The sequence below is a fragment of the Mustela nigripes genome, chromosome 5 (genome assembly GCF_022355385.1).
Source record: "Mustela nigripes isolate SB6536 chromosome 5, MUSNIG.SB6536, whole genome shotgun sequence".
NCBI lineage: Eukaryota > Metazoa > Chordata > Mammalia > Carnivora > Mustelidae > Mustela > Mustela nigripes.
In genome coordinates, this window is record NC_081561.1 from 64,085,822 (window position 1) to 64,111,344 (window position 25,523).

A 25,523-nucleotide genomic window follows, 5' to 3' on the forward strand; every position below is an offset into this window, starting at 1 on the left:
GTTACCAATAGCCATGGTTACTAGACACTAGAGAGAATATTTGGATAAAATTTAATACATGAGATGACAAATCCAGTAAGATGGAAATAAATTATCAAAATATTCTTAAAGCAAAGTCATAGTATAATAAGATGTAAACCACTTTACAAATGTATTAATAAGATCTAGGGGGTGGGCTCAAAATTTAACATAATTTCAAAGTAATGGGGAACAGAGTATTTTAAGATTTCTGCAATGGAGTAATAGGATATGAAAATATCTGTGCTTTCTAACCAGTGACAAGTCACTGATACTACATATACTGCTATGGTCTGTTGTCCACATTGTGTTGTTGAAAGAAATGCTAAATCTCAGGTGGAAGTTGGGAAAATTGAAAATGTCATTGGTTCCTATCCATGTTCCCAGCACGCCCTGCATTCTGTCCATTCTCTGGTTAAGAACGCTTCGAGGAGAGGCCATCAACCGCTGCTGGTGCCCAGGGGCGTTTAGTCACTGGATAGTAGATGACGAGGGTCACTTTGGGTGACGCAGGGAGTCAAGGCAAGGCTGGATTTAGGCCGCGTGTTGCTCATAGAGACAGTGAAAACTAGTGTCGCCAAAATGTCCATTCTGCGTGTCCTCCACCCCACAGGAAGTCACTGAAACAAAACAGACCAGATGACTGCAATAGGGAAGATGGGGCACCCCGTTGCTGAGGAGTCGATTCTATGCTGCCTCTAGGCGGTTTTATAGCCTGCAAATGTACCCTGAGGGGAGCGAGGCAGAAAGCTTTAAACCTCATCAGAACATGAGAGGTGATGAGAAACTGTCCCTCAGTTGTCCCCTGACCATCTCCTGGGGAGCTAGGAAGGCAAGTGGGGAATGGGCCTTAGAATAACCACTCAAATTCGGGGAGGATCACAGGGCACTCTGCCAAGACTCGGAGATGCTGCCGTTGAAGCCGTGCTCACAAGCCCTGTGTGGAGACATGCAGGGTTGCTGGGGCGCCACTCTTCCTGTAGATGAAGAGCTCAATGGATTTCTCCTGCCTCCAGTAGCATCTCTTCGGGGGACGAGGGGAGGCAAAAGCAGAGAGGACTTCTGGAGAATTGTCAGATCGCATTTTAAACCCTTTTTCCTACCTACAAACAATGAACACATGCTCAATTTGGAAGGCGGAACACAGAAAGGAACAAAGAATACATCAACCATTATCCACAATCCCGCCAACCAGAGACAATATTTTGATGCCCATCATCATAGCCATGCAATGTCTAGCTTAATTTTTTTCTCCCACACATGTTGTACATAGCAACTTTGAAAGCAGGTTTTTTCACCTTAAAAAATACATCAAGGACCTTTTCCCTGACTAGGGGAATTCTTTTCCGTGTCAGGGAAAAGGTCATACTGTGAAACTCTTTCTTGGTCCAACAGGTAAACTCGCCAGCAACGAATTCACTCAACCACATGAGGCCCTTTCCCCAGACGCCTGAGTCCCAGCAGGAAAGGTCTCAGCTTGTCTCTAACAGGAGGTAAGGAGAGAACTCTACCAACAGAGGGAGGCTGCAAGAAAGTTTCCTCACCTCTTCCCCATCGGTTTTTCTGCTTTAAGTGTGTCTCTATAGACCTCCTGACCCAGGGAGATGAATCGCGTGTACTGTGGCGTTGGCGTCAGGCCAATGGCTTTCGGATGTTTTGAGCAAAGGTTGTTGAGCACACCTCCTTGGTCCTTCTCCCCTGGCTCTGACAGCCAGCAGACCTACTGCCATGGCAACAAGAGACGAGTGGTTTAACTGTACGAAGCCCAGGTCCTGCCCCCTGGGTAGGAAGAAGGGGCTGGCAGTAGAGGGGGGGTGTGGCATGGGAGAGAGAGGGGGATGTTGGTGGTAGATCAGAGGTTAGCAGGCATGCCAGGATACAGAGGAGCTCTGGGAAATGACTCTGTCCTAGCACAGACTCAGGACAGAGGTGGGCAGCCTCCCATGAGAACAGCCTCCACCCGAGGACAGCCCAGAGCCAGTTTCCTTGATTGCTGGCATGATCCAGAAGGGACTCCACTTCCTCTGACCCCACGCCCACTTCTGAAGGTAGGTTCCTTCTTATGCCATCCACACGATTACCTTTCCAACCACACAACTCAGGTGGTAAGGCCAAGGACGCAGGCCTCAACCACCCTCCCTCTCCCAGACAGATCCACTACTGTCAGGACAGAGGCCAGGGAGGCACAAGTAGGGCATTGGCCTCTGCCACCGAGGAGCAATCCTTTGACTGGATTGGAACAGGGACTGAGCTCTCAAGGTGGAAAATGTGAAATAGAGCTTTTGAAAGAGGTAGTGGGGCACGTAAGTGGCTCAGGCAGTTAAGTGTCTGCCTCCGGCTCAGGTCATGATCCCAGGGTCCTGGGATCGAGCCCTGCTTGGGCTCCCTGCTCAGTGGGGAATCTGCTTCTCCCTCTCTCTCACCCACCACCCCCTTCACCCCACTGGTGCTCTCTCTCTCTCTCTCTGTCTCTCTCATGTTCGCTTTCTATCTCAAATAAATAAAATCAAGAAAGAAAGGAAGGAAGGAGGGAAGAAGTGGTGGGTTCAGGGGGGCAGGTTGTGTCAGTATCTTTAATGTATGTTATGAGAATGTCACATGACTTTTTTAAAAGATTTTATTCATTTCTTTGAGAGAGAGAATGATCAGGGAGAGGGACAGAGGGAGAGGGAGAAGCAGACTCCCCACTGAGCAGGAAGCCCAACAGGGGACTCCACCCCAGGACCCTGGGATCATGACTTGAGCCGAAGGCAGTTCTTAACCACCTGAGCCACCCAGGCACTCAGCCTCTATGCTCTTTTCCTCAAAATCCTATAACCCCAATCCAGTCATGAGGAAAAAACCAGAGGACACTCTACAAAATACCTGACCAGTCCTCCTTAAAACTGTCAAGGCCATCAAAAACAAGAAAAATGTATGGGGCACCTGGGTGGCTCAGTGGGTTAAGCCGCTGCCTTCGGCTCAGGTCATGATCTCAGGGTCCTGGGATCGAGTCCCGCATCAGGCTCTCTGCTCAGCAGAGAGCCTGCTTCCCTCTCCATCTCTCTGCCTGCTTCTCCATCTACTTGTGATTTCTCTCTGTCAAATAAATAAATAAAATCTTAAAAAAAAAAAACAAGAAAAATGTAAAAAACTGTGACAGACAAAAGGCAACTGAGGAGACAGGACAACAAAATGCAAACTGCGAGCCTGGATGGGGTCCTAGGTCAGAACAACACATTAGGGAAAAACTAAGAAACTTTAAGTAAAGCATGGACTTTAATTAATAATCATGTATCGGCATTGTTTCATTAGTTGGAAAATGTGTACCATACCAAGGTAAAATTGTATGATAAGGGAAACTGGGTATGAGGGACATGGAAACCCTTTGTACTATCTTGACAAATTTTCTGTAAACCTAGAACTATGTTTTTGTTGCTGTTTGTAATATGGTTGACACACTACATTGTTAAATTAATGCAGGTATACAACGTAGTAATTCCATAAGTCTATACCTTATGCTATCATCTGAAACTATTATTTAAAAAGAAAATTTAAAAAGTCAGCCAGTGAGCCCTCCATCACCTTATCGACATTTTCCTTGGGCTTCTGCTCACCCCTCCCCCCAAAGCTGGCCCTACGTGCCAGCACTTCCACTTATGTCCCAGTTTTAGGAAACACCTCCTATCTGAGCCCCTAAATCCAAGGTCAACAGCAGGGAAAGTGTGTTCTGTTTAGTTATACTGGTGTTTTAAAAGGTAGTGTAGATACAGAAATGAAAAAATTGCTAAGCTAGACTTTATTAAAACCTAAAACACTGCTCTGCAAAGACACTGCTAAGAGAAGGAAAAGATAAGCCACAGACTGGGAGAAAATATTTTCAAAATATGAATCTGATAAAGGACTTGTATTCCAGAATACATAAAAACTTAAAATTTGACAAATAAGGAAAACAACCCAATTTAAAAATGGACAAAGTGTCTGAATAGCCACCTCACCCAAGTTGATTTACAGACATATGTGTATGACAAAATGCTCAAAATCATATGGCATTAAGAAATTGCAAATTAATATTTGCAAACGACATATCAGATAAAGGGATAGTATCCAAAATCTATATAGAGCTTATCAAACTCAACACCCAAAGAAAAAATAATCCAGTCAAGATCCAGAGTGGTGCAACCACTCTGGAAAAACCACTCTGGAAAACAGCATGGAGGGTCCTCAAAATGTTGAAAATAGAGCTACCCTATGACTCCACAATTGCACTACTGGGTATTTACCCTAAAGATGTAAACGTAGTGATCCGAAGGGGCACGTGCACCCGAATGTTTATAGCAGCAATGTCCACAATAGCCAAACTATGGAAAGAACCTAGATGTCCATCAACAGATGAATGGATAAAGAAGATGTGGTATATATACACAGTGGAATTGCAGCCATCAAAAGAAGTGAAATCTTGCCATTTGTGACGACGTGGATGGAACTAGAGGGTATCATGCTTAGCGAAATAAGTCAATCGGAGAAAGACAACTATCATATGATCTCCCTGATATGAGGAAGTGGAGATGCAATGTTGGGGTTTGGGGGGTAGGAGAAGAATAAATGAAACAACATGGGATCAGGAGGGAGACAAACCATAAGAGACTTAATCTCACAAAACAAACTGAGGGTGGCTAAGGGGAGGGGGGTAGGGAGAGGGTGGCAGGGTTATGGACATTGGGGAGAGTATGTGCTATATTGAGTGCTGTGAAGTGTGTAAACCCAGCGATTCACAGACCTGTACCCCTGAGGCTAATAATACATTATATGTTTATTTAAAAAGAAAAAAGTAAGAAAGAAAGAAAGAAAGAGAAAACGAACAAATTAAAGCAACAATGAGATTCCTCTGCAAACCTATTGGAATGGTTAAAATCCCAAAACACTGACATCCACAAATGCTGGAGAGGATGTGGAGCTACAGAAACACTCTGTCTTTGCTGGTGGGAATGCATAACGGTGTGGTCCTTGGGAAAACAGTTTGGTGGTTTCTTATTAAATGAAACATATTCTTACCATACGATTCAGCAGACATGCTCCTTGGTATTTACCCAAATGAGCTGAAAACTTATGTCCATACAAAAAAACCTATGCGTGGGTGTATACAGCAACTTTATTCATAATTGCCCTAAGCTAGAAGCAACCAAGATGCCCTTCAAATGATGAATGGATATATGAACAGTGGTATATCCAGAAAATGAACTACTATGCAGTGCTAAAAAGAAATGAGCTATTGAGCCATGAAGAGACATAGAGGAAATTTAAATTTATATTACTAAGTGAAAGAAGCCAATGTGAAAAGGCTACATACTGTGTGATTCCAACATGATATTCTGGAAAGGGCAAAACTGTGGAGGCAATAGAAAGACTAGTGATTGCCAGTGTGAGAAGGGAGGGGTGGAAAGGAGGAATGGGGGAACACCATGAATTTTTAAGGCAGTGAAATTATTCCGTGTGATACATAATGGTGGGCATATGATAACACCCATTTGTTAAAATCCATAGAACTGTACAACTAAAAGGGTGAATCCCCAGATAAACTGTGGACTTGAGTTAATAACAATGTATCTATATTGGTTCATCAGTTGTAGCGAATGTACAAAGCTAATGCAAGATATGAATAATAGGGGAAACCACAAGGCTCAAGAGGGGAGTTATATGGGAACTCTCTGTACCATCTGCTCAATTCTCTTACCTCAAGACCTCTTACAGAGATCTAAATTCTCTTATAGAAAATTTAAAACTTCTCAAAAAAATTAGTCTATCAATTTAAATTTTAAATTTAAAAAATTTAAATTTTTTAAAACGTCAGTGTAAGTAGACTTGCTCTACGGCAATACAGGCAGCTTAGCACTAATGTCCTACACTGGTCCTGTCTGTGCATTCCCTCAGGTACCTTCCAACCTCTGGGACACTTGAGTTTGTAACCCCTGTATAGCTGTCTCCTTCCCCTGAAACTCCTGGACTGCACAGAACGTGTCTGAAAAACACTGACCCAGCCTTTCCTTGGTCATTGCTCTGGCTCAGTCCCGAACCTGTTGTGTGTTTCACGCATTAATAAGGTCTCTTCCCAATGATGAGGCTCAGAACCCCTGGCTATTTCCCCAGCCACTTTTCCAGATCTCTTGCATGTTTCCTTACTGATAGAAATATCCTGTCCAACAAATAGGAAGCTCCAACTTTAAGTTTTCTTTAGTTTCAAAGATAATGCATTGTGAGCATGTGTGTGTGTGTGTGTGTGTGTGTGTGTGTGTGTGTGTAAAGGCCCAGTACACACACTCCAGGACTATAAGGTGGAAATAGACTATGCCTTCCAAGTAAAGTTCAGAACCCTGAATTTCAAAGGTGTGTATCAGATTACCCATGGGAGCTTTTCTCAAAATCTTGCTCCCAGAGCACTACCCCAAGCCCCTTCACTGACTGCTGGCAGGAAGGTCTTTGGAGAGATGGCCCAGATAGGCCTTGGAGTGCTGTTCAACCCCAGTGGCAGCCAGTGCTCTGGCTGTCTTCTAACCCTCTGAGATAACCAAGTGTTCTGAATGGTGTTTGCTAAGACACCTCAAATGCAGGTGGTTGGCACCCCTAAACTCCCTCCACGCAGCAGTTTGGATACCCAAAATTGTAGTCAGAAAGTTTGCAATAGGTAAGAGGAAAAGCTCCCTGCTAGAGCCTGAAAAGGCAAAGGTATAGGGGCTCCACCTCTGACAAAGAAATCACCTGTCACGTGCTTTATAATGCTGGCAGAAAAGAACTCACAGGACTCTAGCAGGAGTGAGACAGGAAGGACACGATGTCCCACGTCATCATGGCTTCTCAGACCTTCTCTGCCAACACCCAGCAGTGGAGGATGAGTTGTCAGTGTCCTTAAATTCCCCTGAGGAGCCAGCTTTAGCTCTCTTCTCTTATTTCTTTTTATTTCTCTTTTCTTCTCCTGGGCCTTGTAGGCCAAGCACCGAGCAAATGTGCAACATAAATCATTGTCCCCATTTTACAGATGAGAACACTGAGAGGTCAACTGACTTGCTCAGGGTCTCCCAGCTAATCAGTGGTAAGGCAGGGTTGGAACCCAGGCCTGTCAGTCTCCAGCTACTTGCTCACTCCTCACCTCAATGACTGCCCTTGAGAGGCACATGTATTTTCTGTTGCTTAATAAGAGGAGGCATTTTCCAGCCCATATTCTGTGCTATTCTGTATAACCACGCTTTCTTTGTATTGTGCCACATGCCAGGTCCTCCTGCTTGGGCCTTCTGCTCTTTCCATGTGTCCACAGCCTAATTTTCTCAAGGGGCCAGGATTCTCAAAAAGTAAATCTACCCTTGCCTACAGAGCCAACCTCTGATTGGAAAACCAGCCCTCGTGCTACTTGCCCCCACCATTTCTGCCAAGAAGCCCTGATTTCCACCCCCCTCATTTAACTAACTGAGGCCCAGAAAGGAAAAGGGATGTTTCTCTGGCTGTCATTGATAATGCAAAGAGCTACAGCTTAGTCCTGAACTTCAGGCTCCAGGCTGAGCGGTGGTGCTGCCTTTCATCCTACTTTCCCTCCCCCCACCCCCTCCCTGCCTCTTCTCCTCTCTTGGCTTCACTCCTGCACTCTATTCTTCCCCATTCCTTTCTCCCACTTTCTTGCTCTGCTCATCTTTATCCCCAACTTCCATTGCCCTCCTCCCTCTTCTTTTTTCCTTTCCCTTCTCCCTAGACCTTTTGTCCCTCTCCCATGCTCTCCATTAGCCAAGGCTGCCTCTCCATATTGCTTTTCCATTTGTCCCCTCTGCCACCAGCCTTTACCTGCCAGCTTCTGTGAAGGAGTGCCCACCATGGAAAAGGCTAAGAACCAGCCACTGGGCAGGGCCTTCTAGAATCTTCCTGAGGAACCAAGAATCATGCTCCCCTCCTAGCACCGACCTGTGAGAGAAGTAGTGTCATTCCTGAACATGCCTTAGATATTTCAGGTGAAAGAGAGCCTTAGCCCCAAAGCTCTGCGCAGTGGATTTCAGAGGGGTGCATCACATCACCATGGGTTACCTGCAAGGAGTTCCCTCGGTTTAGACTTCCACAAAGGATGTCTGAAACAAATCATCATTTTAGTTCTTTCAAGCAGCATGCTCTTGTGCAAGACAGTCCCACACACCCCCTTGCGGATTTCCTCGACTCATCTTTGAGATGCATCAAGATCCCTCTGCAGGGACACCACAAACAGACAAATGTGCCAGGGAATGGAAGAGCTGCAGGGGCAAGAGAGCCAGAGTCTGCTGGCTGTCCTCCCCCCACCTCCAGAGCGCCTGCTCCAGATGGACTCGCTGCAAGCCTGGGGCTTGTCCTCTGCTCCTCAGGTTCTGGAAGAAACTTCCTCAGGGATGCCCAGGGCCTGCGGACCAATCACAGTAAATTCCCAGCACTCTGACTGGCAACCCAGGAGACCTATTATTAATACTACCTATTAATCCTTATTAAGAAAAAGATAGTTAATTCTGATGGCTGGTGTGTTCTTTCTCCAGAAGGCATGTCAACATGAGAAATGAATGCACTATGCAAGGCTGGTTGGTCAGGAAAGAGGAAAAAAAATAATCTGTGGTGGGATCCCGAGGGTCAGAAACTGAGCTGTGGCAGCCAGGGGCACTCGAGTAGCTTCAAGACTGGAAGAGTCAACTCCCTTAGGACCCCCAAGCCTTCATGGTGTGCCGTCCTATTGCACAGTCGTGGCAAGATACTGGGCAACTGGGCTCGGGCAGAGGGTGTTGAACACCCCCATCTTTCCACGGTGTGATCATGATACCTTGATGCCCTGTCCATATCCATCTCCACCCCTCTGCCATCCACTGCCAACCCTTAATAGTTTGTACCCATAGACCTCCCTGGATTTTTAAATAAAGGAGCCTCTGGGGACCCACTGGGAATCCATTGAGTTAATGAGCCATTTGAGTGCCTGCGACCTGATTTTGCAAGACTTGCTACAGTTTCCACACTGACTTTGGCCTGGCATAATCCAAGCTCCTATAGAATGGAAAGCTCTTTCTCCTTCCTTCCTGGAGGCCTGCACCAGAAACCATTCAGGAGTCCTGATCATTGGCCACTGTTCTCCAAGGAAAAGCGTGCAGAGCCTGCCACCTTGTGGCTGCCTCTGGTTCTACAGCACCCCAACCAGAAGCACAGATGCTCCTCTCTCCCCACCACCCAGTGGAGTCTCTGGGATGCAGGGAAATAGGCGTGAGGGTGGCTCGGATTCGCAGGCCCTGATATCTCTTTCCATGCGTTTGACCCAGTCTCGAACCTATGGAGGCAGGCCCAGGGAAAGAGGTCCAGCAGCTAGCTGAGTTGGGAGAGAGTAGAAGGCTAGAGTGAGGGAAAGTGTTGTATTTATGGGTGAGGCAGCAGGTGGTCCGGCCTGTGGAGCACCTCAAACTGTTGGTTCAGGCTAGGCAAAGCTAGCCCCCCTGTCCAACCCCAACCCACCTCGCAGCCTGAGTGTCCCCATCTGTAAAGGAAGTTTCTGACCAGGTGACCTTTCAGGTCTCTTCCAGCTCTGATATGGTGCCTAGACAGGACCATCCCAAAGCAAAGGAGAGAATCCCAGCCTGTCACTGGCACCTGGGACAGCATTGGCCTCTTCACCTCCCAAGCGGCAGTGTTGGGTTCTGCTGTTTGCAAGCAGGAATCCAAGGCAAGGCGCACCCATCAGGCAGCCTGAATGAATCAGATGCCTGCGCCATTGGGTCTGATTCATCACTCAGGGGCAGGGGCTGGTCAGTTAGGGTGGCAAGGGGTGAGCTATGCATCTCCAGCCGAGTCCAGTTGATAAAGTGTCATGGCTGAGAGCACGGATCCTGACCCCTCACAGAATCATGGGTCAGATTCAGATTCTGCCCTTAGCCAGCTGGTAAGGAATTTCTTTAACCTCCCTAAGCCTCCATTCTCTCACTTGTGTAATGGGGAAAATGAGGCTCTTGGCAGGAGAAAATGGCATGATGTGTGCAGAGCACTTTCCAAGACTTGGTGAGTAGACAGCGTCTATAAATGCCATCTGTTCTGTGAGCGTGTGCTGTTCTTCCAAGTTCAGGGAAGAATGACCCCAAAGGCAATTGAGACATCATCCCGGCTGCCTCCATTTCAAAAGTGGTGGGCATTGCCTTGCTTTCAACAGAGCAGATAGCCTCTATCCAAGTTGCTGGGCAGGGCCTCCCTGCAGAACCATGAAGGCATGACCCCAGCCCTGCAGAGCCCAGCAGGGCCTTTGCTCAGTGAATCTAGAAGACGGGACCATCATGCCAGTGAGTTCAGAAGGCAGAACAATGGACCAGAGAGGATAATTTTCAAGCCTTAAGAGCTCATGGAGTTTGCATTGCTAGGTTTCATATCTGCTTGGGACCTCACAGCTCTTCCTTCTGTCTTCTTCCTCCCTTGTGGAATGGAGATGTCTAACTTATGCCTGTCCACCACTGTGTTTTAGAAGCACATCACATGTCTGTTTTCCCAGCTGGTGAGTTCCACCTCAGGAGGATATGACTTCCAGTCTCACCCATATCAGATTTAGATGGGACTTTGGACTTTGGAGTTGATGCTGGACAAGTTAAGGCTTTGGGGGCTGGTGAGATGGAAGGAATGTATTTTGCACATGAGAAGGACATGAATTTTCCAGGAGTGGAAGGAGAGGGCAGGTTAGTATGTGATGGACTTAATGTGTCCTCTAAAAATTGATTTGTTGAAACCTAATCCCACATATGATGATATTTGGAGGTAGGTCTTTAAATCACAAGGATGGGGCCCTCATGAAGGAGATTAGCACCTTCATAAGAGGCAGAGAGCTAGCTCACTCTCTTTCTGCCTGTGAGAACACAGGAAGAGTTTGGCGATCTGCTGGAAGAGGACCGGCCTGAGAACATGATCATGCAGTACCCTGACCTCAGACTCCCAACCTCTAGAACTTTGAGAAGCGAATTCCAGTTGTGTGAGACACAGGTCTAGGATGTTTTGTGACAGCAGCCTGAGTTGACCACGACACTGTCCATGACACGGGATTCCTGGCTCCTCTCGTAGTCAGCTTAGGCTGCCATAACAAAATACCATAGACAAGCTGTCTTAAACAATAGGAACGTATTTATATCTCACAGTTCTAGAAGCGGGAATTCCCAGATCAAGGTCCAACAAATTCAATTGTTGACAAGGACCCTCTTCCTGGCTTACGGACAGTACATTCTTGCTGTGTTCTCACATGGTAATGAACTCTGATCTCACTTCCTCTTCTTGTAAGAGCACCAGTCCCCTCAAAGTCACCCACCCCCATGACCTCATCAAGCCCAATTACCTCCCAAAGTCTTCCACTCCAAATATATCACACTGGGGTTTAGGGCTTCAACAGATGAATTTGGGGAGACACATGCATTCAACCCATACATCTCCTAATATAAACCTAAATTTCTTGTCTGTAAACCTCCTCCCATTCCTTTTCCTTTTGTCATTTTTTTCTTTTGCAGTGATGTGAACACCAGGAAAATCTTGCCCTCGCCTCACCCCATCCCACAGAGTTGGGGGCACAACAGCACCAGCGCCTCCCTGGAAAGCAGGTCTGTCTTCTCCTCCTCTGATGCCTGTGACAGTCCCTGCTATGCGTGGGATGAGTCAAAATTGCCAGTTCTCTTCTCCCACATCCCGAGGAGCCCCTTGTGTGGTAACCACACAAACAGAGCTCAGGGCTGGTCTACCCCGGTACCCTATGGAGTCTCTCATAGATGCTGAGTGCCAAAGCTGGAGTATTTTCTCCCAGAGGTCTTGGTGGCTCCATGCAGGCAGACTTGCTTCAAGTCCCCTTGTAAAGAGATGTACCCAGGGCCATTAAAGGAAAGAATTGCTGGCTCACAGGTCTTTCCAGTCCCACCACAGTGTCCCCAGGCAGGGAAGGACAGAGAGTTGACAAGACTAGCCTCAGGCCCTGTGCACTGTTCACTGCAGACTGAACAAAGCTGACAAGACCTCTCCCCAGCAGTGCTCTTTGTGCCCTCTAACTAGAAGGCTTGAGCACCCCTCTTCACCTACATACCCCCCAAACTGTCCGAGGGTGAGGTCCAGCCACACTCCTCCTGGAGCCCAGACAGAAGCTATACCCCCGCCGGCCTCGCGGGACCACTTCTGGATTGCAGCTGGATGCCAACACAATTACTTGTGATCGTGAACAGCCCTTTATTATGTCCTGTCCTCACTGCCTTCTAAGAGAGTGGATACTGTCACTTGCTGGGTGGAGTGACAGGATGTGGGTTATGCTTGGCGAGTCAGGAGGGAACTGCTTTGAATTTTCTATAGGGACAATTTGTTGGATGGGAAAATAAGAGGGAGGAAAGCACAAACATTCTTCCTTTTTCTAAGGGGATTTCTTGGAACTTCCACACTTCTCATAAATCTCATTGGTTGGAACCTGATCACCTGACCACACATAGCTGCAAAGGAGGCTGGGAAATGTAGTATTTTTTTTCAGCCATGGTAACATACTCAGCTAAATACGTTTTTATGAAGAGAGGAGAGAATAGTTATCTGTCCCAGGAGCAACTAACGAAGCCATGGTAGAGTAAGGGTACACATAGGGGAGACGTCCTAAAGGATGTGCCATCTAAGTTGGGTGCTGAAGGAGACAGTCAAGCCCCAGGTGGATCAGACTTGGTGGAGGCAGGGGTTGGGAGGGATGGGGAAGGTGCTCAGACAAAGCACATTCAGCCATGCAAAAGTCTTGAAGTAGAACAGTCCAGGGAAAGGAAACAGCTAAAGCAAAGGTCCTGAGGCCAGAAGGAACTCATGTTACTGAGTAACAGAATAACAGAAAGAAGGGCAGGGTGGCCAGAACACAGTATGCAAGGGGCCAGATCACACAAGAAGAGAGTCTGAGTTTCATTCCAAGAGTGATGTGAGAAGCCACTAATGGGTTTAAGGGTTAGGGTTAGGGGAGCACATGACACGTTTGCACATGAAGGAATTGCTGTGGCTTCTGCCCAGATACAGTGGAGGGATGAGGAGGCAGACTGCCATCCCACGACCTCCTGGGTGAGATCAGGTCACTGATCTACGCAAAGCACTTTGGAAAGGTAAGCGTGGGGTCCAAATGTAAGTCGCAGTGATGCGTGACTTGTGGTTGTCCTCAGCATCTCTGAGAGGCCAGCGTCATCCATCCCTCTCACCGGGGACAGCCAGACGGACTCCGACATCCTGGCATTCATCAAGGCCAGACAGAGCATTCTCCAGAAGAAATGTAAGTGCACCTTCCTCCACAGCTCTGCTCACCAGCCCTCGGGAATGGAGGAGGAAGGCCAGAGCAAAGAGTGGGCTGAGAAGGAAGTAGGAAGCTTCCTGCCTATTCCTGAAACCACAGGACTGACCCTGTGATCACCTCACATGTGCCTGGCCTCTGCTTCCTCCAGGAAAAAGTTCCAGGAGGCGACATCACAAACACCAGGACAGACCCAAGGGGGCAGCAAGCCCAGGCCCTCCCACTCTTCCTGGCAAAGCCTCCGGCCCTCTTCCAGATCTTCAGCTCCTTGTGTTCTCTGTTCCCAAAGCCATTCACCTCTGTTTAGCCTTTTCCATACAAGAGGCTGAGTGATGGTTTGATAACTTGAATCCCCACCTAGAAATATCACCCTCCTATTGGAGCCTGGTTCTTACCAGTGAGTTGTAGACGTAATCACCATCTGAAGGCTCAGGCCTGAGGACACCTGTAACAGTTAAGGAAGAAATACCGGTGGCGTGTCAGACAACAGGAAGAGAAAGAAAAGGTCCTCCCTGGCCTTTGTCACCTCCTCCCCCACCCCCCCATCTTCCTCTTGGCAGCTGCCCCCCCGACTGTGGACAGGCCTTCTCTTCTCCAGCCTCCCCTCTCCCTAGAGACCCCCAGGGATAAGACCCAAGACCCCTTACCCGAGCCCTACTTTTAACCTCGTCCCAGTAGTAAGCCAAAAGCTACCAGATGGGCCAAGCATTGCTTTCCTGTGCCAACACTCTGATGGATGAAATGGCAGACTTGGATCATAATCAGGACTGACACCTGCCCCGAGAGGCCCACAGTCAGTTTCACGGCCAACTCTCTGCAGTTTAGACCCTAGGAGATCTGCACATGGACGGAGCATCACAAGCAAAGGATGGCCATGCCACGTCATCCTTCCAGCAGCAAGCAGGCACCCTCACTGAAATGCCAGCCTGCCCACTGTTCTCTCTCTACCACTGGGATCAGCTTCTCTGTGGTGGGGTTCCTCTGACACCTGAGATAGGCTGGCTCTGCCACCAACCCCCTTACACCATAGCTTGCCTTCTCTCCTCCATTTCCTTGTTGAAAAAAGAAAGGACATCAACAAATACGTAAGATTGTTTGAGGTGCTGAGAGAGAGAGCAGGAGACAGCTCACAGGCTTGTGGGCAAGGGCAAGGGGCTTGGCTTCTATTCCAGGTGTTCTGAGAGCTCCCTGAAGAATTTAAGCCATGGCGTGATGTGGTCTGACTGGAGCTTTGGCAGGCTCACTCCAGCCACTGTATACAGCAGAGACCGTAGAGGCCCAGGAATAGCAGTTTCCAGATCCTGGGAGGTCCAGGCAAGGCGTGAGGGCAGCTTGACCCCAGCAGCAGGTCGGCCATGAGTGTGAATGAAGGAGAGGAGAGCCAGGAGGGCCGGTGGGCAGCTGCTCTGAGCAACTAACAGAACAGCAATGTCAACTGACAGAAAGGCAGGCAAGGGTGGACGCCAGAGGGAAGTTGCTGGGGCATTCAGAGTTCCAGTTGGCCCATTCAAAGTTTCAGAAGCCCTCTGAGACCCCACAGGAGGTAAGTAGGCCTCTGAACACGAGTCTGGGTGGAGTATTGCGCCACATCCTGAGTGAAATCCCTGTGGAAGAGAGAAATAGGGTTATTCTAATGTCTAGCTCAGACCACTGGGCAATCTGATGTTTGGAGGTGAGCGGGAAGATCCAGTGAGCATGGCCTCAGGCAGGCCCAAGGTTGTTGTTGAGAAAAGAAAGGAGCCTGAGTGGAGATGGGGAATGGGGCCAGCTGTCCCAGGGGCTGAGCTGGGAGGAGGAGCAGCCCGGAGCTGGGGCCAAGGAGAAGCAGTGGTTGTGCAGCCGTGTTCTCGCGCTGAGAGGAATGGGCCAGCGGGAGAAAGGAGGTGGGTGAAGTGGGAACAAGGACCAGATCTACAGGGGAAACTCTTCTGGGAAGTAGAGGGCGTGGCAGCCGGGACTTAAGTGGAGCTGCGGTTGGCATTAGGAGCTGGGAGGCTCCTCTTGCCTGGAGAAAATGCGTAGACATCAACCATCATTCATTCCCTCAGGAAGCCAACATGTAGCAACATTGTTAAGTTATGTTTACCAAGCTTTTGCCTGGATGATAAAGACGCCCTTTCCAGCCCTCTCCCAGAAGGAAAGGCATTAACTCAAGGCCTATGTGAGGATGGGGTCCTGCTACGTACACAGTGCCCAGATGGTACAGAAAGCTGGGCTGAAAGGCAGAGCCCTCTTCATGTACTGAGCCAAGAGTCCAAACCCTCTTTTGGCAGATGGGAAAACTGAGGCACACAGCAGTTGCCTGGCAGAGCCAGGACAACCCCCGGGCCACACTGTCTTGAAAAGCCGCTCTGCGGCCGCCTGGTGTCAGTCTCTTGGCCCCCACCATCCCCGCAGCTGGGGAGCTTTGTTCTCCAAACAAATAGTCGCCTGGAAGTAATCCATCAAAACAAAAGTTCAAGGGTTCAATTTTTATTCTTAAGGGAAAAAAAATAAATAAGTGACCATGAGGCTGCAAAGGAAGTTGAAGAAGGGTGACGGGGGATCCCCGTTCCGCCAGGTCAGGGCCAAAGGGCCAGCAGGTGCGGCCTCACCGCCCAGCGGCAGATGGCCAGGACCCAACAGGCAGCACTTTCCATGCAGCCCCCTTATCAGGCCTCCCCGTCAGGCAAACATGCAGACCGGCCCCAGGCACCTTCCCCAGCCAAAGCAAACACTTCCCTCTCCCCTGCCCTGGGCTCCCTCTGCTCTTAATTTAGCGGCGCTGTCTGTCTGGGCTTCTTCAGCAGTGCTCATTATGGGGAATTTGTGACTATCAGCCTGGGAGCAGGAGCCCAGAAAAGGTGATTTAACGTACGCCTCGCCCGCCGGCTCTCGCACTCCACCAAGGGCCAGGATGAATCTAGTTGATTTAGGATTCATGGAAAAGCTGTGGAACGTTTAAATCCCTGCCAGGGGCACGTGTGGACAGGTATATATCCCCCCTATGGGGCGTTTGTCATCCATGGTGTCAAATCTGCTGTTTCTAACTGCCGAGCACGGCTTTAAAATCTGAGAAAATGAGATTAACCCCTTTCTAGAGTGCTTAAAAAAAAAAAACTTCCTTAATCCCTGCAAAACGTTTGGAACTTTTTGCATATGGACAGGAACCTTGGTGTGACCCCCATGACCACTGTGCCCTTTTCTCTAGCTGGTGCCAGGAAGAGGCTCTGCCAAAGACCTCAGAGCCTCCTGCCCCCTCCCCCAACTCCTCCATCCCCAGCCAGAGAAACCCTCCAGCTCTCCTCTGTGCTGGATCCATCCCAGTGAAATGGAGAGAACCTAGAACTGGGTGAGGGAGGAGGCCCAAAGGCAGGACTCCTTGAAGCCCTCAGCCCTGTGTGACCTTGGGCACATCACCTCCCCCGGCCCCCTTGCACATCTATCAAGTTCAGATTCTGCCTCCATCTGCGTTGGCCAGCCCCTCCTGAGATAACGTCCATAAAAGTCCCCTCTACGCAGCCAAGCACCAGGGAGCCGTTAGTGGGGAAACTGGCCTTGGTGGTAAGAACTGGCCCCACACGGTAAGGGATGATTTCCTGTCCGTGGTTTCTCTGCGGCAATACCCTCCAGTCTGGGAACCTACAGTCAAGAAACCCCAGCACAGTCTGACAGCTCCACCACTTCCCGGGGCTCATCAAATCAAGAAAGGGCACCTTTTATCTGGGGTGGAGGTCTGTGTCTGAGGGGCCCTCCGAGCCCTGCTCTGTGGCGCTCCACCCCAGCCCCGCCCCTGCCCCAGTCACCACTGCAGGCCAGTGTCTGGCCGGGAGCTGGCTCAGACCCTAGGCCCCTTTCCATTGGCAGCGCTGACGCATCCTGGCCCAGGCTGCACGTGGCCAGACCCACGTGCCTGCTGAGCCCCAGTACCTGCCCTCACCATCCTTGGACTAGAGAGCCAAAGACAGTGGGCTTCAGCCCTGGCTCCTCATGGGTACTAACTGTCCCCCACCCACCCCTGCCCCATGCCCTGGGCATGGGTTTCCAATGTGCAGCAGAGCTGGGAACCATGGGTCCAGAGTGCCTGGAACGCATCCCTTCAGATGCCCTGGGGTGCCTGGTCTTCCTTCCTGCCCTAAGATTTAGTAAGAACAACGAGGGATGTCTGAAAGCTAAGGACCAGCTCTATTTCATTAAACAGCCTGGGATCTTGCACTCAGAATTAGATCTGAAAGACCAAGAGCTCACTGCCTTGACTTGTTTTCAACCTCTTCCTCCCCATCACCTGCCACATTCAGTGTGTCACTGAGAATGACCTGGTCGTCCTCTGCAATGTCAGACAGATCGTGCCCGCCCTATACTCCCTGCCCCTGGCCGCCCCCAGGCCAGGTCCCTGTGGGCACACTCAGATGGCCGCTGCCTTCAAGCTCTCTGCCCACTGCAATTGTTTGAAACACTCTCTTCCCAAGCCCTCTGGCCTATTAAGATAGCCAAACTTTAAACAAATTAACTGCTTGTCACTCACACCATTTCTTCTCACGTGTTAATATGCCAGGACATCTAGGGGTTTTGTTAAAAGGTAGGTCCTGGTCCAGTAAGTCTGGGCTGGGGGCCGAGATTCCGCACTTCTTAACAAACTTCCTGGGGATGCCAGTGCTGCTGATGGACATGTTGAGAAGCAAGGAGCCATGCTAGCTAGCTTGCTTCTTCCGGGGACCTCACCTGCTCTGTCAATCTGGATACTCGAAAGGAGGCCCAGAGAATGAACATGATTTGCCCAGCCACACCACGGGCTGGGGACTGTCCTGGCTACAATTCAGGGGCCCTGGCTCTTAGCCCAGAGAACCCTTCTCCTTGTCCAGCTGTGTGGTGAGAAAGAGCCACCCTGAATAAAATGAGCATCAGGAGCCAAAAGCAAAAAGAGACTCTTTTGGAGAATCGAGCAGGGGTGTCTGTGAAAACTATGGGCTTAGACAAGGAGTACTGGTCCTGGCTCAGAGAAATTAAGCTTTTGCAGAGGACAAAGGAGGTGTCATCCTGCAGAGCTGGGGCATAAAGACAGCCCCTGGGAGTCGGGGCACTGGGAGGCACACCACCCCAGAGCCGAGGGAAGTGACCTACAGCCTCCTCCCCGTGCTCCTTGCCCTTCCATCCGCAGAGAAACTGGTGCCCCGATACACATCCTAACCGAGAACATCCCGTCTTCTTTCAGGTTTCCAGTAGGTGTCCAGCTGCAGGAACGGAGTACGGATGAAGAAAGGCGCCTTTTCTCACTCAGCCTGGCTTCAGATGTGATCTGCGGGCTGCTGAGAGCTTCTAGTGATTTTGGCTCCAATAGAAGGGGCTGTGTTTCCTTAAAGATGTTGTCCTGGAGGCCGCCAGTGAGCCTGGGGCTAGGACTTAGGGTGCTGTCCTTGCTGTGGGTTCTGGAGATAGTGCCAGGATGCTAGGGGTGGGACAGGGGCTTCTACTCACTCTTGTAGTGATGCTTCCCACGGTTGATTATAAACAGTACATTATGAAATAGTAGACATTATGAAATAGTACCATCAGAACGTAGTGGCAGGGGAAGCTCATGCTGGTAGAATAGCAGAGAAAGCTACCTACCAGCCAGCTGTATGAGCCCAGGAATGGCTAGGGCAAGCCAGGTAGCAGAATACAACACAGAAGAATACAAAGCATCTTGATGACCAGTCCTGATCTCCCAAACCAAACTTCTACCATCACCCTCATGGCCCGGGTGACCATAGGCAGTGCCTGAAACAGCCGTATCTCCAGAGAGCCACCCAGTAGGGTCCAAGGACATCACTGCACCCCGAGAGCAGGAGACGGCTCCCAAGAGCTCTGCAGAGAGCTTGAGAAGGGGTGGTATGGGCACCTAGGGCCTCACACCCTCACCCAGCCACTTGGGGCTCTGTAGGATTTGGGCTGAAACCTCCCACTCCCACCAGGGAAACAGAGCTGCTGGGGGCTTGCCTCTGTGAGCCTTTCCAACACTCCAGGGCCTGGCTGCAGGATACAAGGGGCCCTTGGAGAACCGCCGCCTGGCCTGCATCTGGACAGCAGCAGCAAGGTCCCAGGTCAGCTGTAGGTGGGGAGGGGTGTGGAGTCGGGAGAGGAATGGCACCTGCGATGAAGCTAAGTGAATAAAAGTGTTCGTCTACCACCCCCACTGTCTCTGTCTTGTGAATACAAGACCTACCACCCCGGAGAGAGTGCTGAGAGAAAATAAATATAAGTGGCTTATTTTCTCCCCTTGCCCAGACTGGGTAAAAGGATCATGCAGGAGAAGCTGATGATGACAGTTCAGAGCCAGGCCGCCCATAGAGCCCCTCTAACCCATACCCTCATTGATAATATTAGAAACCTGAAACAGAGTGGAGGGGCTGGCTTCTAAGAGCTAGTTAGCGGCAAGTGTCCCCTCTTTGGGGGGCTTTCCCTGACCCCCTGACAGGAGCCACCACCGTTTCTCTGTTTCATTTTGCCCATCACTACGTGACATATCATCTTTCTCTATTTGCTTATTTCTTTATGGCCTGCCACCTTCCCCCATCCCCCCAAGACTAAATGCTCCATGACAACAGGGACCTGTGTGTCTTGCTCATTGCCATGTGCCCAGCACAAGCTGGAACCAAATAAATACTCCTTCAATTAATGAGCAGCAGAGTCGGAGCCCAGACCTCCTATTTCTCAGGCTCACATCTGTCCCATGCCTTTAGCTCTGCGACCAAGGCCCATTGAGGCAGAGTCCAATCTCCCTGGTCAACTTCCAGCCCTCATGGTTCTGTGGCACATAGTAAGTCCTCCATAAAGCCTATAGAAGCCTATAGAGCCCTTGCAGCATGATCCTCGAATCCTCCCCGAAGCCACAGGGCAGACACGTAGCAAACACACACACTCTCAAGAGTGCAGCGAGCAGCATGGTGTTGGCCAGAGCCCCGCAGAGACAGCCTCAGTGTACCTAGCACACCTGAGGGCCTGCCACCCTCTAGAGCTGGTTAGAGTCTATTGACTTTAGATCTCCTGCTGAGAACTTATCTCCAGGATCCAAAGGCCTTATTGACAGAGATGTGTGGTATGGCCCCACGCAGGGTGTGAACCCACAAAGACAAGGGAGGAAATGAAGAAGAGAGAAAAACAGACAGCTGGGCCATGGCGTCCTGCGGGGAGTCATATACAAAGCATATGCAGCCCCTAGAGAGGGAGCTTCTCTCCAAATTTCCCCTCCTGATGGAGGCTGGCCCTTGGACATGGACACAGGCGTGGCCATAGTGCATCTTCGCCAAAATTCACTGGCCTCTGAAAGGGGAGAAATGGATGCAAGGCTCTGGAAAGACTGTCCAGCAAGCCTGAGTTCACCCCAGGCCAAACTGTGGAGCTTTCCAAACCATCTTCTGGAAAGCAGCCTGGCCAGTGACTCTAGCCCTGTCCCTACTAGAATTCAATTTGCTCTGCTGTTCACTTAATAGGGGATGTGAGGAGGAAGGCGGCTATGATGCTAGGAGGAGGGCTTGCCCAGATCTTACTAAAAGGGATTTTTAGAAGGTAGATAGAGAAACTGGGGTAGATCGAATAGCCAGTTTTAAGGCTTTACCCCCTATAATAAAATTACACATTCAAAGCTTCGCCATGGCCTCACGGCAGCAGGGTCTACTTCCTACCCCTTAAATCTGGGCTTGGTCCTGTGACTTGCCTTGGTCCATGGGATGTTAGCAGACATGCATGATTCAAGTCTTGAGTGCTCAGGCTTGCCTCTCTGCACTCCAGGGATCTGCCTTGAGAAGAACATGCCCGGAATAGGTGCTGCCCCTTCAGCTTCCATCCCAGAACATTTGGAGAGCAGATCCGAGCCCAGCCTACATACTGGAGCCAAGCCCAGCTGACCCATAGCTTGGAGCAGGGCTTCCCGGCCAAGCCTAGCCCAGATGAGCTGAACCCCGGCTGACCCAAACACTCCACTATCAGGAGAATAAACACTTGTGACATAAGGCACTGAGACTTGGGGTGATATGTTATGGAGCATTAACTGTAGCAATGGCTAACAGACACAGATATTGAAAACCAGAATCGATATACGGCTAGACGCAGGACTTCTCAGAGTTCACTGTTTCTTTCCATGCTGCCTACTGAGAGTAAGGACTTGAGAGTTGCACTTGAGAGTAAGCTGTGTATAAAAAAGCAGGACATCACTTAATGGCCATGATAGAGCAACAGGGACCTGACTTACCCTCCTGCTTGAAATAACTTAAGACTAGACAAAATGTATAAAACAATGGAAAAAGGCAGTTACAGGACACGGACCCCAAGGGAAGGGAAACAAGTGAGATAGGTGAGCCCAAGATGGTGGAACTTAGCGGCCCACAGGGCTTGGGCCTCAGTCCAGGAAACGGCCACCAGGGGGCGCCTAGTAGTTTCCTGAGTTGAGGAACTGGTACCAGGGGTCCAGGGAGGCGAAGGTGGCTTCCATTGGCAAGGTGAGGGGCAAGGGATGAGCGAGCCACAGAGAGTGAGAGAGCAGACTGACTCCGAAGATCCTCAGAGCTTACTCTCAGGTCTTCAGCTTACAGCTGGGCCGTGCATGTGGGGGAGGAAATCACTCAGTGCTGGGGAAAGAACCACCAGAAAGGAGCAAGTAGAAAAATTTCCAGAAATAACACAAGCTTGGGAATAGTTGGTGCTCCCAACAGCTGCCATGGAGAAACCTTCTCACAAAAGAGTCATTGAACAGAAATCCCATAAAGGTGCTGCCATGCACTTGGGACCAAATTAGCTGTAGATCAAAGCTCTTCCAGTCCTGCCTAATAAAATCAAAAAAGCAAGCCTCAAGAGAGGCAAACTGTTTTCAGTGAGTTTCCAAACAACACTCAAAAATATTTAAAGGAGGGACTCCTGCATGGCGCCATCAATTAAATATCTGACTCTTGGTTTTGGCTCAGGTCACGACCTCAGAGTTGTGAGATCAAGCCCCCACATCAGGCTCCACACTCAGTGAGGGGTCTGCTAAATTTTTTCTCTCCCTCTCACTCTGCTCCTCCCCATGCTCACTCCCTCTCTCAAACAAATAAATCTTTTTTAAAAAAGTAATTAAATGAATAAAAAATAATCTAACCCCTAGCAATGTACAAGTGACACCCAGTAAAAAAAAAAAAAAAAATTACCAAGCATTCATTGAGGCAGAAAGTACAGCCCATAGAAAAACCAGTCAGAAGAATTAGAAACAGCCCCATGAGTGACACAGATAATTGAATTAATAGACAGGGACTTTTTTTTTTTTAATGCAATGGGTATATGTTTAAACTATAGGGAGAAAGATGTACCTTGTAATTCCTTAAATGTAAACATGACTCAATCATCTGGTCATTCTTTTAACAAGGATGTGTCAGCCACTGTGCTAAATTCCAATGACTCAGAGGTGACCAGGACAGAGAAAGTGACAACCATCTTCGAAATTATGTTCTAATTAGGGAGACGGACAACAAATAAGCAAGGGAAACTGAGCTAAGAAAGAGTTGCAAAGGGATAGGGTGGGCCTGGGCTCAATGTCAAGGTGGGTCAGAGGTCAGAGTATGAGAGCCAGGGCGGGGTACCAAAAGGAAGGTGGGAGAGTCAGGCTCAGGACTAGAATGGTAGGTAAGGGGTTCAATGATGTGAAGAGGCCTGGGGCTGAGCTGTGGATTTGGAATGTGGAGCATGGCAAAGGGGGCCCTTTGGGGATCTGAGCCATCGAAGATTATGGAGGGAGACTATTTCATGATGTGTGTCCAGGGGTCTACCAGGGCAGCCAGGCAGAGGAGGTGTGGAAAGCTTGGCTGTGAATGTCGGAAGTTGAAAATATCCATATAAAATATGGGAGGAAAAACAGCATTTCTATCTCCAATGTGGCAAGTGGCCACTGACCACGGCCCCCAGTGCTTCTGTCAGGGCAAGGGAGGAAGTAGCAAACTTTTTTAGGGTTAACTGCTCTGTTTGGGTTTCGATGGCCAAGTGCTGGCGAGCAGGCCTAGGCCCGTTTTACGCACACTGAGGGGGAATTCAGAACAACCAGCAAGCAAAAAGCAGGTGAGGCATCCCTCCCTCTCACTTCACTCACTTCCTTGTCTTGAGAAAGCAGCCCTTCCCTAGAGCAGCCCTATACTGCCTGCACTCCATCCCCGGCATGAGATACTAGTGTCATGTCTCCTTGGAAGTATCTTTTGGGTTTGCCTTTTCCATGACTTTCCTTAGAACAAGGCAAGGAGGGACGCCTGGGTGGCTCAGTTGGGTAAGCAGCTGCCTTTGGCTCAGGTCATGATCCCAGCGTCCTGGGATCGAGTCCCACATCGGGCTCCTTGCTCGGCAGGGAGTCTGCTTCTCCCTCTGCCTCTGCCTGCCATTCTGTCTGCCTGTGTTCACGCTCTCTCTCTCTCTCTCTGACAAATAAATTAAAAAAAAAAAAAAAAAAGAAACAAGGCAAGGAGATGCCCTTGGCCATGCCTCAGAGTAGCCGACACTTTGAAGTATCTTGCCAGAAAGTTTCTAAATCTTCCAGTGCTGGGACCTGCCACGACCAACAGGGTCATCAACAAGGCCCATGTGGGCCTTGTTCCCTTTTCTTCAGGTTATGTTTTTTTAAGATTGGTCGATTGATTGATTGATTGATTGATTTGGCAGAGCACAAACAGGGGGAGAGGCAGTCAGAGGGAGAGGGAGAAGCAAGCTCCCCTCAGAGCAGGGAGCCCAGTGGGGGACTTGATTTCGGGACCCTGGGAATATGACTTGAGCTGAAGGCAGACGCTTAACCAACTGAGCCACCCAGGCGCCCCTTTTCAGATCATTCTTGCATGGGGTGGTTGACCAGATGCCCCAAGCTACTCTAGAATTCATGCCTATGGAGGTGTTCTGGGGTCCCTTAAGCAATCCTTCGTTCCAGGAGAACAGCCTGGTGAGCAGGTCATTCTACTGAGCGGTGCAGCATTCCGCTCATGACCCTGCTCAAGACCGGGCCACCAGAGTGGTGCTGACCCACTCACTTAAATGACTCTCACGTAGAACAAAGAATCTCCACATGCCCTCAATGGAAAAACCCAGAGCTGTAAGAACAGCTCCACAAACAAATCCATGAGTACCTGCTCTCTGCTCCATTCTGAATCTTCACCAATAAGTCATACCTCACATGGGACAATTTTAATCGAATTGCTTCTAGGAACAGGAGCAGGCCTGGCCTTTCCTGTACTCTCAATTCCTCCATTCACTATGTCTCTCGGGCCCTGGGGAGGCTCCGCTCCTCCCTGCAGCCAGGATGGGCCCTACCTTGGTCAACACTCCACGTCCACACCCTGGTCCATTCTTCCTGGGCTTATTTCTGCTGTTGCTCCAATGCATCTTACAGCTCTGGGTTTTTCCATAGTAGGCAGATGTAGGGAGACACAGGGCAGATGTAGGGAGACACAGGGGTTTCTTAGGGGGTGTGGGAGGGCTTCTTTCATACAGGGTATCTGATGGAGCCCTTACCAATCCCTCTGCCTTGCTCAAATTTAGTGGCCGTCAAGAGAGAGGCATGATCTTCCCACTTCTGTCATCTCCCAAGGGCATTTGTCTGACAAGCTGAACGACTCCAGTTCAGTTCCACGGATGAGCTATTGCCCTGCAGAACTGACAACTATAATGACTCAGGAAAAGAGGCAGAGAACCAAAAGTCTAACAGACCCTGGCAGTGTTCCCCAGCCGCCCCCCGCCCCGGAGGTCCCATGTGAACAGTCCCCATCCACACCAACGGCTTTCCGTCTCAAGTACCCATCTGTCTCTACCCGAAGTTTCTCTTTGGCAGCTCTCTCGGCCCACATGCAGGGCAGACCAGCAGCCCAGGAGTTAGTCTCTCCTGGAATAATCCTAAACTAATGAGTTGGGGAGGGGCTGGTAGATAAACACCCCCAGCTTCCTCGCCTCCCTGTGGGACAACAGAGCTCTGAAGTATGTCCCACACAGTGTCCCAGAGCTCCCCAGCGGCACACCGCGGTCACCTATTTGATAACTCACCTTATATTGACTGCCCCTGTCTCTCCTCCCCAGTCTCTTGGGATCACCTCCTGGCATCACTTGCCCCGTGAAACGCTCACACCCAGATTTTGCGTCAGGGTCTGCTCTGAAGCAAGCCCAAGGTGAACAAGGGCATCTACTTCAAAGTCACGGTAGGGGGCGCTCTTGCAACCAAGCCTTTGGGCTGGTAGCGACGGAGTCCAGTCCCCAACTTCAACCAAAGCCCTGCTCTTCACGGTGCCAC

At 49.7% G+C, this 25,523-nt stretch overlaps 1 protein-coding gene across 1 annotated transcript in view; it reads left to right on the plus strand.

Annotated features, from left to right (window-relative positions):
* The window catches only part of LOC132018083 (kinesin-like protein KIF6), a 101,806-nt gene extending 82,376 nt beyond the window's left edge, over positions 1–19,430 (plus strand). The window contains exons 6-9 of the mRNA XM_059400542.1: positions 1,414–1,511; positions 11,508–11,597; positions 13,161–13,267; positions 18,477–19,430. Coding sequence (XP_059256525.1) covers positions 1,414–1,511; positions 11,508–11,597; positions 13,161–13,267; positions 18,477–18,487 — 306 coding nt within the window. The 3' untranslated portion in view covers positions 18,488–19,430. The remainder of the gene's footprint in view (positions 1–1,413; positions 1,512–11,507; positions 11,598–13,160; positions 13,268–18,476) is intronic.
* Positions 19,431–25,523: the final 6,093 nt, after the last annotated feature.